Source organism: Diabrotica undecimpunctata, chromosome 8 (assembly GCF_040954645.1).
Source record: "Diabrotica undecimpunctata isolate CICGRU chromosome 8, icDiaUnde3, whole genome shotgun sequence".
NCBI classification, from domain to species: domain Eukaryota; kingdom Metazoa; phylum Arthropoda; class Insecta; order Coleoptera; family Chrysomelidae; genus Diabrotica; species Diabrotica undecimpunctata.
In genome coordinates, this window is record NC_092810.1 from 47,827,363 (window position 1) to 47,846,555 (window position 19,193).

Here is a 19,193-nt window from a genome sequence, read left to right on the forward strand (position 1 = left end):
AAATACGAGAACATTAAGAAAGACGAAAAAATAAACATCAGACAACAAAAACAAACACTATGAAGGATGAAAAATGAGCTACTTTGGTCACATACCAAGAAATGAAAAATATGAGTTAATGCGATTGGTGATTAAGGGAAAGTGGAAGGAAAAAGAGGACCGAGGAGGCGACTCATGTTCTAGTTAAAAAATTTAAAGCAGGGGAATGGACAAACAATAGAATCCTTCAGAACTGCGGAGACATAGTAAAATGGGCCGTGATGATCGCCAATGTCCTTAATGGATGAGGCACATAAAGAAGAAGAAATAGGTTTCAGTTCATAAAGCCATTATTTTGTGCTTGTAAATATACAAAAATGAGACTTCATGTTCTCTTCCAAGTATCCTGGCTTCGTTGGAACACGCGTGGCGGTCTTCTGTTACACAACTTTGATGCTATGGGTTATGGGTGTGAGAATAAAAGTCTACTAAAATCTTTATGTTTTATTATAAATAATGATATCCTAATTAACAATAAATCTAGAAACTATAATTTTCATAATAAAAAAATATTAAATAAGATAAAATGGGCTAGTGGGGTACTTAAATTGTTACACTGCTATATGTAAAAATAAATTAAAAAGTCCGAATACTACAGCTAATTTGTCCGCCTCTTTTTTGCTGGTATTGTATAGCCATTGGTCATATCCTTGGGTAGTTTAAGACCTAATTCTTTAGCTTTCTTTTTGAAGAATTTAAGTAATCGCACTCCACATCTAAAAATAAACATTAATTTGATAGATTGAGTTTTTAAAAGGAAAATTTAATAATTTTAATCAAATATAAATATGTATTTTGATAAAGATAAAGTATATACTTTATTACAGGAATTGTTCACGCAAGCACATTTATCATTTTAAATAAATCAAATGTTTATTAATTTTTTTATTTACGAACGTCATTTTTAAAAAAGAATACCGTCAACCTGTACAAACCGTATAGTCCAGACCAGGGCTGCTTTCTAGCCGATTAACTTCCACTGAGTTTCAGAGTGTATTCTTATGTATGTTGACACGCTGAATACAAATTTCAAACTTGCTTTTGCGTCGAAACTGACGGGAATTTGTTAAAAAGACTGTAACTATGTAAATGATTATTATTCGTAAACTAACGAATATAAATCATTTTTACAAAATGCCATTTGTTCCTTTAAAAACATACAAAAACATTGAAAAATTACGGCATTTAGGCGATTTTTTACTACTTGTAACTTGGCTGAATTTTGAGTAAAATAACTTTATAATAGCTCAAATTGAAGGAAAACTACCAGCTTTAAAACTAAACCTTAATTGTAATCGAAATATTATTTATAACAAAGTTATAGCAATTGAATGTCCGCCCCGAATAAGGTTTGCGGAATAAGGTTGTAACCATCATTTCTGTTATATTGGTATGTAATTGGTCGCAGAAAATCACCTGATTTCATTTTTATGTGAGCATTCAAGTAGACCCGCGGCGAATAAGGTTGTAACATCATTAAAAATATTAGACATAGCGGATGTAGCATGTGTTTTCGTTTTTATTTAATTTTGTGAAAACTTCTGAAAACTGTTTATAAAAGTAGATAGTCTAATCTTTATTATGAAATAACTCGTATGCAGTATCGATGAGTAGAGAGTAAATAAAATATTTAAAATTATACAAAAAATTGATTAATTTTGATTGAAGTTCTAGGTTTGTTTTAAAAAAATGGTTGAATATTGATTACTTTATTCCCTCTGGCATATTCATGACTGCCGCTATTACAGAAATCTCTTTAATTATAAAAATAAAGAAATCGCAAATTATACAAAAAAGTGTAGTAAAATCTCAAAACTAAACACAACCAAAACGTGTTACGAAGTGACAGCTGTCAAATTTGTTTGGGTAGGCTATTTGGGGAGAGGATAATGCCACATAACGTCACATATAACTACCTGGTTTAGGGATAAGAAGCGGTCTGAAATAATAGTTTTTGAAATTTTGGTTTTGGCCAGCTTTTTATGTAAAATATCACTCTGTGCGGAGGAGGTATGAAAGGGTCCGTTATCATGGTGGAAGAGCACTTGTTTCTTTGCTAAATGGGGTCATTTTTTTCTACAATTCGGCGTCGAATCGACCCAATAATTTGGCGTAGTAGAGCTCTGTGACCGAATTTGCCATTCTCCATGTAGTCAACGTAGATTACCCCTTGTTAATCCCAGAAAATGGTAGCCATCACCTTTCAAATAGCGTCAAACACTGCTCTGAAGTAGTCTCACGGTTAAGTTTGTTGTCGGGAGTGAACAAACACGGCAATCATCCCGCCGACAGTTTTCTCATACCCAAAAGTTCACGCAGGATATCAGAATTCACAGCTATCTCGCATACCTTCAGTCGGCGGTCTGACAATATGAGATCGTGGATTGCCACGTTATCCTCCGTGGTAGCCGATTTCGGGACACCTGGGTGTGGCTCATGAAAAACCGACGTGCGATCACGTTGAAACTCATTAAACCAATTTTTGAGGGAGGCCATCGAAGAGAAGTCACGGTAAACAGCATCCAAGCGCTCTTTCTGTGCGATTTCCTTTGCAAAAACAAGAATCGTATCACCGACCGATATTGCTCGTTTTCCATTTTTCTAAAATCTGCGGACACGCCCGCTTTCACACGCGGTCGAAACAAATCTACGAGTCCGATTCGGTTGAAATTTTGACATTAGCCGTCTACGAGAAAGTATTACACGATAGTAGATTCTTCTTGAGATAGTGGCGCCATCGGGCGGTGAGGCTAAGTACTTACCGGACCGCCTACGTATTTAATTCCGAATTCAACTTAAGATTTGGAACACCTAAATCGGACACTTGTGCGTGATGCGATAGGTTTTATGTTGAACTTGTATGTGTCAAATCTGAGGCCGAAATGCAGATACTTCAAATCGAAAGCAAGCTACACCATGCAAAAGCAGAACAAGCATATGCTACCTTAAATGAAGATATACAATTAGTTCAAAATAATCTCATACTATTTTTTTACGTACAGATCTACAGAGGTACTGTTTTGCACGACGCTAAAACACTTTAACATATTCTACCAATGTCAATATTCACATTATAACCAAGCAATCCATAATATGGTTATACAGTTATAGTTATACGGTTCTAGACGTACTTTAAAACTGCTTATGACATTAAAAAATATATTTGACATATTTATAATACATAAAATTCTTCGTCTTGGATCGTACAATACGACTATGTAATTTGCTTTGCTATAATCTAAAGTTTTAGCAGCTAAAAAACCTTATAAACAAATTATATGCCTTTTTTAATAAAAAATATCCGTTTATAATAATTATAAAATAAAAATTATTTGAAACTTTGTTATAAATAATATTTCGATTATAATTAAGATTTAGTGTTAAAGCTGGTAGTTTTTGCTTTAATTTGAGCCATTTTAAAGTTATTTTACTTAAAAAGCCGCCGAGTTGTAAGTGGAACATCGTCCAAATGCAGTAATTTTGTAATATCTCCGGTTCTAATTATTCGATCAAGGTTTACCAAACATCATTTTGTAGGTTTTTTTAAAGGAACAAATTGCATTTTGTAAAACTGATATATAAACTGACTATATATGTTAGTTTACGAATTATAATCATTTAAACAATTAAATTGTTTATAACAAATTCCCGTCACTTCAGACGCAAAAGCATGTTTGAAAATACACTCTAAAATTCCGTGGACTCTGACAGGCCACGAAACAGCCTGGCCCATAGACTAGTAAGTTGCGTTAAAAAATACAAACACAAATTAGAATTAAAGTAAATCGAGAACTTAGGTACTCAAAACCTAACTGATTTCTTAAATATTGTTCTAGATTTTAATCTATTGCTGTCATTTTCAGTTTTTAAAATTCTTGTAATGGGTTCACTTTGACTATAGTTTGTAATATGAAACGGAATGTTGAAAATCTCAGTATTAAGAGTTCTAACACTAACATTGAAAATGTTAGCGTAAATGAAAATGAGGCTATGGCGTCGAAGATACAACTTTGAACTATATCAGTTATACACCGATCCAGATATTGTGAAATTCGTTAAAGTGCAGAGATTTAGATGGGCTGGACACATTGCTAGGATGTCAGATCACGAATACACAAAGAGATTAACATTTTCAAAACCAGAGGGCACAAGAAGCAGAGGACGACCACGAATGAGATGGATTGATAATGTGGAAGAAGACCTACGGATTCTAGGGGTTAGAAGATGGAGGGAAGTTGCCAGGAATCGACAGGAGTGGCGACTTCTTTGTGAGCAGGCCAAGATCCACAACGGATTGTCGAGCCACTTATGATGATGATGATGAACACTAACATTAAAACTTATTAAACTTAACTCTGGAATTTGAGTATATCTATTCATAATTTTACGAACGAAACACAAATATGCTTCAAATCTTCTATGATGTAGTGACGAGATGTTAAGTATTGAAAGTATATGTATATGTGTATTGCTGTCTAATAAAACCAATTTTGTAAGAACTCTCTACTATGGATATCAATATTAACATTACCTACAATATATGAAGGAAAGCAAAAGATAGAACCATATTCCAAAAACTGATCGAACGAAACTAAAGTATAACATTTTTAAAATTGGTACTGAAAACTAGTTACTATTTCTAAGAATAAATCCAAATATTTAATGTTTTAGTAGAAGTTTCATACATAATAAAATTTCTCGTAGTTCAGTTGATAAGGCTTTTCATAACCAGACAATTCTACAACTATGGCTGAAAGGTGTATACTATTATTAAATAGTGAATTAAGTGGAATAACTACATCAACATTGTTTAAATTTGTTAATATTTCTCAGTCTAGAAAGACATTACAACTATTAGGTCAATTATTGATTTGAAACATGTTAAAATAACCAAACGAACTAGCTTAGTACACAACATGAAAGTCATAGGACATTCAAGATTTAAATCCAAGTTGTCATTACTCCAGGAAGCATTTAGTAAATTATTACCATCACACAGTAGTGAGTTTCCAAACTTCTCCCTAACATATTCCTCCCTATACTCCCTAATTTAATTGCAATGCGACATGTACACATTTAGGTCGGATGGCTGAGGGATATAAACTCCACCCAAAACTATGCAGTTATTGTTAATTTTCAATTGTACAAAAATTTGTTTTACTTCTTAATTAGGAATTATCATTCTCTGCACATTTAAATCACTTTTAACAACAGTTAACACACCCCTACTCATGGATTTTCAGGTAGAAGCAGGATTGCCGACATTTCTACACACAACATAACCAGTAAGTCCTAATTCAGCATTGCTATAATCACAAGTTAACCAAGTTTCCACCATAATGATTATTTGATGAATACACTGAGCTAAACAATCTACGGAGATTTTAGTTTAGTTCTTAACTCACCAACATATTGATAATAGATTAATAAAGGTAGTGTGCTTATATGTTTAATTGTGTCTAATTTTTTTGTGCGGAATTAACATTTTTGCAAATTTCAGGTATACCTTATAAATATATCTTTATCACTATTTTCTTGTCGTTTTTTAAGGTCGAACGAGCACTATTTTTGTTTTGTTTACCAAATCTAACAGCTTTGACAACCTCTTGAGTAATCTCCTTGAAAATTGAAGTCACAGTAGCTAAATCTTCTGAGGCTACATTTCTTACTTAATGACAATTGCAAGATGTCATTACTCCAGGAAGCACTTCCAGGGAGCTTCTCCGTGTCTTACTTTCACAGTCACTACACGGCTTATACTATGGTCAGTGATATTTCGGAGAACACCCGTCATGTATACATAAATTGTAACTCATGGATTTAAAGGGAATATATGAACAAAAATATTCATACCTCGTCGCATTTGCAATTTGCGTTTCAAAAAAAGGTAACACCGTCTCTAGGATAGGTAAAAAACTGAAAAATAATTGGGGTTTGCTTAGTAAAAATTTTTTGTAACGCCATCCGTTTTCAAGAATAAGATCGTTCGTATATCGACAACTAAGACAAAATCTCTTAACTAGTTTGCTAGCAGTACGTGCTAACCGAATCAAATAAAAATCAACATTACAAAAAATATTACTACATAATACTCACTTGTATACTTCAGATTCAGATTCGTTATACGTATTGCAGTTTTCAAATACCAAAACAGCATCTTCCATGAGCTGAGCATCATTAGAATATTTGCCCATATTTAATTTGTATTTGATTGTTCCGAAATCCATAGGTTTTGTTATTATGTCGTAATAATCTTTTACCTATAAAGAGATAAAATATGATATATTTACATGAATCCATAACATTATTATAAAGAAACTTAAAAATTAAAGAATATCAACATGGACTTTTGCGCATGCGTCAGTATCAGCCATTTTTTTTTACAAACTTACTAGGTTTTCAGAAATATTTAATTAATTTTATATTAATATTCAGATAAAATGTCTTTTGGTTTTCTTTTTTTTTTCTTTTTGGAAAATTTGTTATTGAATTTTATTTAAAAAATCAATAAAATATTGTTTTGTTACGATATTAAAAAAATACTGGAAAATATCATTTTAAAAATACACGCCACAATTTTGACATTTCGGTATCTGTGACCCCTCTTATCTCTTATTACCCCAGTCAATGAAGAAAAAATCTTATACACATATTTGAAGGTTATAAAAGGTATGAGGAGTAGCTAATGAAAAATCCGTGATAACTTACAGCTGATTTTGTTTTGTTTTAAACAATCTTAAAAAGTGGAAAACAGTTTTTTGGTTATAAAAAGTATATTATACATTCTAGGCAAAAATATTTCAAATAAAAGTTGTAGATTATAAAAAGTTCTTTATTGTGAGAGATTCCAAAATAAAATACATAAACAATTGACAGAGATAATTATAAAAAAAAAACACTTATGTTTTTTGCTATTGTTAGCTTATATGTTATTGTTATAGCTTCTAAACATATTTTTTTTATTTTAATTTTTCATGTCACACGATTGTAAGTAGGCTCAATGAAAATCTGGTAAAAAAAGCACACTTTCCAAAAAAAAAAAACAGAACCTTCTATGATCAATAACAAGAAACAAGCAAAAATAGAAGAACTGCAGGATACGATAGTAGCCTCGCAAAAAACAATAATTGGCGACATTGACTCAAAGTTCCAAGAACCTAACAATGTAAAAGGAAACACAAAACCTAAGAAGACAACAGAAACGGCCCCAAGAGAGAGCAGCAAAGAAGATACCTGGGAAACCCAGGCCAAAAAGGCATCAAAATTTGAATAGTCTACGGGAACAATCCCAAAGAGAAAAGTAACCACAGAAAAGTCCACGGGAACAATCCCAAAGACAAAAACGACCACAGAGAAGACAAAAAAGAGAACACAAGAAGAACTCAAAAACAGCAAGAAGAAGGCCGTGAAGGAAGACTTCCCTCCGCTAGCGACTCCTAGTGCAACAGCACCACCACGCCCTCCGACAAGGAGGGCGTGGACCAAATATGCAAAATATTTGGAAGCTTCAGAACATAGTGAGAAATGACAGAAAGCCAATTCCTCCATTACATGAAGAAAACGGAATAGTCTATACCACAGTGGAAAACAGTTTTTTGGTTATAAGAGGTTTATTATACATTCTAGACAAAAATATTTCAAATAAAAGTTGTAGATCATAAAAAGTTCTTTATTTTGAGAGATTCCAAAATAAAATACATAAACAATTGACCGAGATAATTATAAAAAAACACTTATGTTTTTTGTTGTTGTTAGCTTATATGTTATTGTTATAGCTTCTAAACATATTTTTTTTATTTTAATTTTTCATGTCATACGATTGTAAGTAGGCTCAATGAAAATCTGGTAAAAAAGCACACTTTCCAAAAAGAAAGACAGAACCTTCTATGATCAATCACAAGAAACAAACAAAAATAGAAGAACTGCAGGATACGATAGTAGCCTCGCAAAAAACAATAATTGGCCACATTGACTCAAAGTTCCAAAAACTTAGCAATGGAAAAGGAAACACAAAACCTAAGAAGACAACAGAAACGGCCCCAAGAAAGAGCAGCAAAGAAGATACCTGGGAAACCCAGGCAAAAAAGGCGTCAAAATCTGAAAAGTCTACGGGAACAATCCCAAAGACAAAAGCAACCACAGAAAAGTCCACGGGAACAATCCCAAAGACAAAAACAACCACAGAGAAGACAAAAAAGAGAACACAAGAAGAACCCAAAAACAGCAAGAAGGCCGTGAAGGAAGACTTCCCTCCGCTAGCGACGCCTAGTGCAACAGTACCACCACGCCACCACCACGCCCTCCGACAAGGAGGGCGTGGACCAAATATGCAAAATATTTGGAAGCTTCAGAGAATACTGAGAAATGACAGAAAGCCGCCATTACATGAAGAAAACGGAATAGTCTACACCACAGTGGAAAAGGCAGAGGTAATGAGGAATACTCTCTCTCGAGAGAGAGTGTACATTAAATTACCACCCAGACGAGGACATCGATTTCATAGAAGAAGTCGAAAGACAAAGAGAAAGACCCGAAGACCCAAACGAAATCATCCCTCCTACATCACCGGACGAGTTAAACGAGCTAATTAAAAACAGCTCGCCGAAAAAGGCACCTGGTCCCGATCAAATTAACGAAGAGGGCTCTAAATTACTTACCAGTGAGAGTCATAGTATATTTAACAAATATAATCAATGCGATGCTAAGATTCAACAAATTCCCAAACAGATGGAAAGAGGTCCATGTCATACTGTTACCAAAGCCCGGAAAAAACAGCACATTCCCGCAAAACTACAGGCCAATAAGCTTACTACCTGCAATCAGCAAGATTGTAGACAGAATACTCAGCAGACTCCAAGCTGAAACAGACAGACTAGACATAATACCCGAAGCCCAATTCGGTTTTAGATCAGAACACTCCAGTGAGCTATAAGTACTCAGATTAACAGAGTACATGTACGCAGCTGGATTCAATGATCAACAATTCACAGGAGCTGCCTTCCTAGATGTAAGCAAAGCTTTCGACAGAGTCTGGCACAAAGGACTGATCTACAAAATGAGAAGATATGGTAACAGCGGAACAATGACAAGACTAATCTCTTCGTACTTAAGCAATCGTAGTTTCAGAGTTCGGATAGGACAAGTGATTTTTAGAAAAAAACATGATTTTTAGAAAAAAAATTCTATCGCGTTTCCTATTGGTCATGGAAGGTTTTGTTTTATTTCGGAAAGTGTGATTTTTTCACCAGCTTTTCACTGAGCCTAGTAATAAGTGTGTGACATAAAAAATGTAAATATTATTATAATTGTTTATAAGCTAAAAAGTCAGTCCTTTTTTAATATGCCCTAAAAATGTATATTTATAGAATCGATTTCGATTTACAGAATACCTTTAGAGTGAGTTTCTTTGCAAGAACAGTTGTGTAAATATAATCTTAAATAATCGCTCTCCGGAATAACCAAATTGAATAACTTATAAACTATTCGGTCGATCAATTTAAAATTTAGCACACTTTAATAACTTATTAACTGACACAATTTTAAGCAGTTATATTACATGCCGTTATGCAAAAACATGTTATGTTAATAACAAAGTTATTAACATTTATAAATTACTGCAAAATTAAGCGTTTTTTTACAACTATCTTGGTATATTCTTTATGTATTTTTATTTTAACCATTTTTCTCAAAAGTGTATACGAAACGTTTTATAGACAAAAAAAATTACTTTTTCACTTTTTAAGATTGTTTGTAAAAAAAAAGCAAAATCAGATCTAAGTCTTTAAGAATTTGTAATCAGCTACCACTCATATACCTTTTAGAACCGTCAAATATATAGATTTTCACGTAAAATCAATGATTTTTTCCCAGATAGACTGGTGTATATGTATAATTAGAACATGTTTTTTGTTGCATGTTTTCTACAATGACTGTCAAAATATTGCCAAGCTCAGTGAACAGGCTATAATAAGCTTTTAACTCCAAAATATTGATGATAGTCTGTACCATATACTTTAAATGTTATTTATAAAATTACTTTACCTCTGTCTTTTGTACTGGCCTTACAAACGCCCAAGCATCGGCATGTTTTATTACTTCCACCAACAATTCTTGTAACGCCGCGTTATGCAAAGGAAGATCATTCCGTGTATCTTCCTTTCGATTTTTTCTAGTGGACAAACTAATTTCGTCACTTGATTCTAAAAAAAAAAACCTGATATAAAATTTCGATAATGAATCTCTTGAAAATAAATCAAAATCAGTTCCTTACAGAAGAAAAAAAACTTTTTTAGATATCTAAATACTCTATTAGCAATCTAAATACTCTTTCACTTTCATAATCACATGCACTGTCGTCGTCACTAAAATCATTTAAATCTACAGTTACTCTAGCTTCTAACAAATTCCTGTTCCACCAACACTTCTACATCTTCTAACTTAAAATAAACGCTTTGTTTTGCAACTTCATTTTTTATTTGCGCCCAAACTATTTCTATAGGTTCAACTCTGGATGATATGGCGGGAGTTTTAAAGAAACATGTCCACATTCTTGAAGCACTTTGTCAAATTTATATTAAATATGATCTTATTTGTGGCGTTTGATGATTTCATACAATTGCGGTTTTAACATTGACGTTACAAATGGTAAATTTTTTTCTGTCAACCAAGATATCATATCCATTTTTTAGAATTACTGGTGAGTGCTTTATTAATTTTTACATTATGATATGACGTATTATCAGTAACAACAACAGATCCAACAGGCAAACTGAGGATTAACTGTTCTTTCATCCATTTTTCATAATTTTCTGAATTCATATCATTATGATAATCTCCTGTCTTAGCTCCTGACTTAAAAATCGAAAGAGCATTCTGTATGAAACCCATCTCTCAACCACCATGTACGATAACTAAATTACTTCCTTTTGAAATGTTTTTGAACAATTCTTTGCCACTGTCATCTATCCAGCTATTTGGCGTAGTGTGTCCTGCATGTACATAGGTTTCATCGACATATGCAATTGACTTACCTTCGCTTCTGTAATATTTAATTTTGTCCAAATATTTAATGCATAGAGCACGAATATCATTCCGTTCAATTAATAAACGTCGATTATCTTTCGTTTTCTTCCATTTAAATTCCAAATCTTTCACAATTCTGTAGAGAGAACTCACACTTCCAGTTCACTCGTACACCTCTTCAAGCCTTTTCTGCAAAAGCTTCAATGATACACGACAACGTTCAGTCTCATGAAAACGATGAATGGTAGTTCTAATGAACTGTTTGTCATAATTACTCAAGTCTGTCATGGTTGCCTTCCTCTTAGCAAGTGTTGTAGCTGGAAATTTTAGTGTATTATTTGACTCTGCGTTTGTTAACATACTCGCTTGTTGAATGATCCTTTCTTCTGTATGTAAAGATACTCCAGTAGCTTCCCTCACACGTTGTTTAATATTGGTTGAATTATCTTCAGGAAATAGTGTTTGCATATATTTAAATACATTGTAAACTATTCCTTTGGATTCTGGTGTCAATATGATCTGTTTAATCGTACTACACTTAACCATCTACATTCTACAAACTAGTTCTAATACGTGGTAGAACCTTTCTTTTTGAGACTCGACAACATAATAAGAATAAATTACGAACTCGTTTCAAATCCAGTGACTAGAAATTCTCGGAAATAATTCTTATCAGTTCTTTGTATGTTCTTAACGAGTCATTAAGGAGTCATTAATAATGACTTTATAATTACGGTTTTAAGGTAACTGATACTAAATTAGAAATTAACTTTTACCAAACTTTATAGAGTGTCAATTATTAAAGATGGTATTATAACAGAACAAAAAGTTTGGTATCTATAAAACAATCTGTGTAGAATCAATCTCTATTTATTATTTAAGTAAGTAATAATTTTGTAATTAGTACGATTTCAAATAATTTAATTTGTTTTATATTGCAACGCCACTGCATAGGTCTGATAATAGATATTCTATTGTCTGCGCGATTAACTATTTCGTGGAAGGGCTAGCCACTCGATTTGAAATAAGCTGTATATAGGAAGTTAAGATTAATGTGATGTTACAAATTAAGGGGTTTAATTTGTAATTGAACATACCTGAATTACTTCTTTCCCTTGAATGGTCTTTACTACTTTTACAAAGGTGACAAGTCCACGAACCTCTAGGTGGCCTTCTTAGAGGAGGTTCACAGCATTCTATATGGAAAGTACTCGAACATTTTTCGCACGAGATCAATTCTCCTCCGGAGCCGCAAGTTTTACAAAGTTCGAATTTAATAAATCTGAAAAATGGCAATTATTATCAGTATTAACTAGTATAACAATATACAGTAAAACAGAATCATGGTCTGAACTAGACGGTTTATGGTATAATTTGTATGAGACTTACCCATTGCATTCTTCTTCACTTGATGCTTCTTCTTCTTCTTCTTTTATGTCACTTTCATAATTAGATTCTTCATCTTCTTCTTCCTCCATATTCTCATCTCTAAATATTCTACGCTTTTTCCAAGGGGCAAGTTCAGGATCTAAGAGTTTTGTTTCCTGTTCTTTTTCTTTTTTACATCCATCACAGAACCAGTCACCTTTTGGAATACTCTAAAATATGAAAAATAAATGAATGCACTATTTAATAATAAATAGGGGATCGAGGCCAGAGAAACAAAAATTTTAACATATTATAAAATCCAAAATGGATCTTTGATGGCCGTGAACGATAACAGTTTGTTAATATTGTTTTCTGTCCTTTGCGCTATACGAAATGCGTAAAAGTTTACAACTTCCACCAAAAGCTTGCTATCGCTTTGATGTATTTAAAACAGTATATTGTATATAAGCGCGATTTGACAATCTCTGCGTTTGAACTGGTAAACAACACAGCGTTATGATGTAACTTCGGCCTCCCATGGCCTCCACAGATCCTAAAGATCCTTTTTGTGTGGGGGATCATTCCATTTTGGGTTTGGTTTTACAGTTTCTTATGTGACTTCGCTATTTCCACTACTTTTCTCCATTCTTCTCCCTCTTTGATTGTCATTCCTATTCCTATATTTCTAATTTCCATATTCCCTAAGTCTTCTTCCACTTGTTGTCTCCATCTCAGTTTAGGTCTGCTTCTGGTTCTTGTAACTGGTGGTATCCATTCCGTCATAACTCTTAACGGATTGCATTCCGTCATAACTCTTAACGGATTGCTCTTCTCTCTTCTCATTATGTGTTCACACCATCCAATTCTCTGTGCTTCTATTGCTCTAACTATGTTCCAAAATAACTATATCCCAAAGGGAACCTATGTCCTAAAATAACTAACTATGCTATTTGCCTAATTAATTTAGTTCTTAGAATCTGACAGCTGCAGCGGGGCCCGACCCATAACAATAAATACTGTTGCAATGCGGCTATTAATGCAAAGTTTTGTTCTATTTTTTTACTTTTTTATATGTTCCTAGATATTCTGCACACGTCGGCAACGTCGCAAAATATTTTACCTGAATGAATGACTTCAATTTAAGCTTGAATTTATCTATCGTTTATAGTGATTAAACAGTGATTAAAGCTTAATTATACACGTTTTTGTTATATTCAATATGTTTGATGTATATCCTGCGTACACTATTTTGCCCTATAATAATCTTGCAATTTTACATTCACTAAATGAATAAAAATATCACTTACAATTGCAGTTTGTAACATTTTCTTTTTTGATTCATTTGCTTGTGTTGGATAATAAAAAAGTTAGGTACTTTAACAACTAGCCATGTTTTTCATCAATAAATGCTCATTTTCTGCTTAGTTTCACAGGCATATTTAAAGGAACAACCATAAAATCTGAGTATTTTCTCTCTAGCCTATATATTGTTAACATTGTTTAGATATCATAATACGAATGTTAGTGAAGTATTTTGAATTTATATTACAATAGTAGTACAATATGAAACCTGTTTAAGAAGAAATAAAACACAAATATGTCAGACTCAAACAAAATACGGATTTTAAACACATTAACTTTATTGTACAGTTTGAACTTAAATTGGTTTTTTTATGCATTTTTTTTTGCTTTAATAGCGTATGTTTCCCCCACGAGCCCTTACGACTGCAGTTATTCGTCTTCTCATACTTCTGATAACGCTATCGGTCAGTTGTTGAGGTCGCTCTCCCATTCCTCAATCAAAGCAATTCTGACTTCCTATCTGTTTTGAATAGCAGGAACCCGTTCCCTAAGTTTTCTGCCTAGCAAGTCCCACACATGCTCTATCGGGTTCAGGTCTGGGGAACAAGCTGGCCAATTCATCGTTGTTATACCCACTTGTAATAAGAAATCTCTTACACAGCCTGCGACGTGTGGGCGCGCATTATCCTGCATTAAAATAAAATTTTCGCCAATATATGGTGCAAAAGGTACCACATGGTCTTGGAGAATATCTCTGATATACCCATCTGCTGTTAATGCTCCATCATCAATCACCACTAATTCTGTTCTTGCTCCCAAACATATACCGCCCCACACCATAATTGAACCTACACCAAAAGGTACGGTCGTAGTAAAATTGAAAGGGGCATTTCGTTCTCCTTGGCGTCGATAGAATCTTTCTCTACCGTCGATGTAATTTACACAGAAACGGCTCTCGTCCGTAAAGAGAATTTGACTCCAGTGGTTATCATTCCAATTTTGATGTACTCGACCAAATTGTCGTCGTGCTAAACGATGGTGTCTCTGGAATCTGGGAGCTTTTATTGGCACACATGACTTGAGACCGTCTTCTTTAAGTCTCCTTCTTACTGTGCGCTTACTTATGGTAGTTCCACGAACTACCATAAGTGAGCGCACCACTCACTTCAAACCAAAAACCTGCAACAGGTTTTTGGTTTGAACTGCCGTTTGACGTCTACTACGTAATGTTTCAACGTTATAAATCGATCATTTACAACCGTGGTTCGTTTTCTACCTTGTCCCCTTCTTCTTACATATTCCCCGGTTTGTCTCCAACGACTTACACAACGATGGATGGTTGATGGTGATTTACCAAATATTCCAGCAACTTCCCTGTACGTTCGACCATTTTTGACCATTGTTACAGCCCTAGCAATATCAGTCGGTATTAAATCACTCATTTTTACTTACTCTTTGCAATAATAACACCACTGATTAGAACAAATCAAAAGAAAAATCACATCCAACAAACTCAAACAAATTAACTTATCAAATAAATACATGTTTGTACTTGTTATGACAGAACGACTGTAAAATGTAAAACACAACAAATACACAAATTAATTTGACATTTTGACATTTAAGACTTTCTTGTGACAAGGAGCATTCAAAGCTATGTAGATATAGTCTATAAAATACAAATATAAAGAAATATTGCATTAATAACTTGTTCCTTTAAATTTGCCGGTGTCTGTATTAAATTTTTGTTAATAAACAAGCCTACTTTAGGCTTGTTTATTAAACTAAGCAGGAAATGAGGATTTATTGATGAAAAACATGGCTAGTTGTTAACGCACCTAACTTTTTTATTATCAAACACAAGCAAATGAATCAAAAAAGAAAATGTTAAGAAAGCCTGAGGCATTAATTGAGTTTTAATTTCAATATTTTATATATGCTAGAATATTCCACAGGGTGTTCCGAACTTTAAGGAAAAAACACAGTATGATTGTAACACCCGGTATAAAATGACATTGACCTGTCTAGCAACAATATTATTACATCAATATTCTTAAATAATATATATAACATACTAAAAAAATCACTAAAATCGGACAACAGGTTTAGGAAATTCGAGATATCTAACATGTCCCATTTTTAAGGTGTTTCATTAATTTTGCCGATATATATATATATATATATATATATATATATATATATATATATATATATATATATATATATATATATATATATATATATATATATATATATATATATATATATAATCTGATCCGGAGCCTTCGCACCGACTTAGAATTAAATAATGTGTCAAAGTTCAATAACTAAAAATTAAAACCAAAAAATTACTCAAAATCATCCTGTACAACGAAAGTTGTACAGGATGATTTTGATACAACGATGACGATTTTTCCACATGCACAAACGCGACTTGTCATCGTCCATGGGCGAAAATGGACTCTTAAAGTTGATTCCGCAAACTTCCAACTATTGACTTTGCGATTTGTTTATAGTAATTGCAAAAGCCAAACGCACGTGAAATTATAGGTGCTTAAAATCAAATTAAAATCATACTTTTACTATTTTCCTGGCAATTTTATCATATTTTTGTGTCATTTTAATTTGACTGATTGTTTAAATCTATAAAGTTTAAAATAGACAAGATAAAAACTTAATGAATTTAAAAAAAACAGATAATTTATCCCCGGCGCCAGCGGGGACACGAACCCCGGTCCTCGCATGACAGTCGGGCATACTCAACACTGCACTACCCAGTACGACATTTGAATTGTGATAACTGTCAAAGGCAAAATTGTTAAACGCACGAAACTTAAATAATCGTTAATTTTTCTGACATTTTTCAATTTTCTTAAATTCTCTTTCTGCAAGGGCCTTCTACACGGGATTAAAACCCTTATACTTGGAAAACATCACAAACTATTACATAAACAGTAATTTTAATTAATAAAAGCTACTTACGGTTAATTTTGGTTTCAGACAATATAAGTGATGTCCTAAATTACAATTGTCGCACAGTAACATATTTTCAGAATCTGTTAGACGTCTACATATCCTACACCTGGCTTTTAAAGCGGATCTGGACCACATTATACAGGAGTCTAAGGTAGCATAGTGTAAAAATACTTGACTGTAACTAGTTGATGGCAACAGAGATTGCTCCCATTTGTCTAATCTGTCACAAAATTCCCTTTTGTCGGATTTACCAATGCCTGCACTTCCTAAAAGTAATAAACAATTATTACTGTTAAACCTCACAGGTGAAGTCTGAGACGAAATGGAAAAATTCATTAAATGTATTAGTTTTTTTGCAATCTTACCTAAAGGCTTTTTTAAATATTTTGGATCGACTCCCCGAGCAACCTGCGCTAGGGCTATAGCTAAAGTTTTTACAGATTTTTTTATATATTCAGAATCATATGGGATATTATCGCTGTCTCCGTTCATTTCAACATCTAGACCTGTGCCCACGTGTCTTCCAGGATCATGATATTTTTTTAAAGTTGGCTTAATTGGTACTTCTGGAGTTGCAGGTCTCTCCGAGCCTCTATCCGTTCTTCTTGACTACAAATTATGAAAATTTTAGTGATTAATAAGGAAATTAAATTAAAATAAAATACGGGTTAGGAACTACAAGAAATGAATAGACGAAAGATACATCTTGAACAATACAAGATTAGCGTTCTCGTAATCATTGCTTTGATACGCTGTTAGGCTTAGCTAAGAATTCTTTGGAATATAACCATTCCTTCGATTTTGAAAATATAGATTTTAGAGAGTCAAATTACCAGAAAGGATATAGATTGGAGATGTATATACACTGCGCGTCACGAAAAAGAGGCCACCTAGAATTTTGTAAGAATTTTTCAATAACTATAAGTTTATACAATTTATTCTATTGTAACTACATTCCCACAATGCAGAAACACTTTTAGCGTCTTTTGGGCACCGACAAACGGTGCCGACAGGTCAATTAAGGGTAATCAGTTTTGCAGAATTGATATCAGTTTTACGACTTCGGATATTGCACGTGTTGTTTGTACCTTATTTTTCTTGGAATATGGCTATTCTGTTTTTCAAAAACCTTTCACTAGTGTACAGTTGTTTGAAGAGTAAACTTGTGCAATTTTTAAATTAAAAACTATGGCTGAGAAATTTGCTAGATCTGTTCAAATTGTTACTTTGATTGGTAATGGAATGAGTCAAAGAGAAGTGGCCAGACAGCTTGGAGTCAGTCGTTGTATGGTCCAAAAAATTTATCAACGATTCGTAGAGACTGGATCTCACGAACGACGACCAGGATTAGGCCCGAGAAGAATCACGACGGCCAGAGAAGACCGTTCTTTACAACGCACTTCTTTGCAAAATCGTTCTTTACGGCTAGATCAATCCAAAACCGTTTTCAAAATGCTCACGTGTGGACTTTAAGCACTTCTACCGGAAGAAGAAAGTTGAGGGAATTTGGTCTAAAGGCTCGCTGTCCAGCAACAGGACCTTTGTTAACAGCAGAACATCGACAAAGCCGACTACAGTTTGCTAGAGAACACGAGCATTGGACAATAGAAGATTGGAAAAATGTTTTGTTTAGTGATGGGTCCAGGATGGATCTTTATGGCTCAGATGGTCGCATAAAAACATAGAGAAGACGTGGGGAACGATATGCTGCTTGTGTTCGACGAGTACGTGTTGCTTTTGGAGGAGGTTCGGTAATGTTTTGGACAGGCATTTCATTCGAGGGCCGTACTGATCTCGAATTGATTGATAGAGGAGCGTTGAATTCACACCGATACATTACCGAAATTCTAGACGAGCAGCCTTTTGCTGGGTTTGTCCGCGAAAACTTTATTTTTATGCAAGACAACGCGCGGCCACACCTAGCCAGGATGGTAACGCAATATCTGGAAACTGTCGGTGTGAGAAAAATGAACTGGCCGGCTCAAAGTCCAGATTTGAACCCGATTGAACATGTTTGGGACCAACTCAAACATAGGGTAAAAAACAGAATACATGCTCTAATAAATCGTGAGCAACTTCGGTTGGCGCTCATGGAAGAATGGGAAGCTTTTCCTCAAAACGACATCCAGAATTGCCAAATCGAATGAGGGGTGTAATTCACAATAGAGGTGGTAATACACAGTATTAATAATCACGACTTAATTGTAATTTTATAAAGAAAACAGAAAAAATGTACAATGTTAATTTTTTTTATCATTTTTATCATTTTGGAAAAAGTTATTTTTTGACATTTGCTATTTAAAAAATGATTGCATACTGCTTTAGAACATATTCTTTAAACATTACACAAACATCTAATGACAATCACTTTGTGGTATGATTCGTAAAAATTAAAAAATGGCAAAAATTTTAAGTGGCCTCTTTTTCGTGACGCGCAGTGTAAAATAGCAACCAACCTGTATCGGTAATGAGACCGATATCAAACA

At 33.7% G+C, this 19,193-nt stretch overlaps 1 protein-coding gene across 2 annotated transcripts in view; it reads right to left on the minus strand.

Moving 5' to 3' along the window:
- Positions 1-470: 470 nt before the first annotated feature.
- The window catches only part of Acf (ATP-dependent chromatin assembly factor large subunit), a 47,783-nt gene continuing 29,060 nt past the window's right edge, over positions 471-19,193 (minus strand). For both annotated transcript variants that reach the window (XM_072540213.1, XM_072540214.1), the window contains 7 exons: positions 17,073-17,316; positions 16,714-16,973; positions 12,451-12,659; positions 12,159-12,343; positions 10,081-10,238; positions 6,136-6,299; positions 471-755 (listed from right to left, as the gene is read on the minus strand). In XM_072540213.1, the coding sequence (XP_072396314.1) occupies positions 638-755; positions 6,136-6,299; positions 10,081-10,238; positions 12,159-12,343; positions 12,451-12,659; positions 16,714-16,973; positions 17,073-17,316 (1,338 nt within the window). In that variant the 3' untranslated portion in view covers positions 471-637. The remainder of the gene's footprint in view (positions 756-6,135; positions 6,300-10,080; positions 10,239-12,158; positions 12,344-12,450; positions 12,660-16,713; positions 16,974-17,072; positions 17,317-19,193) is intronic.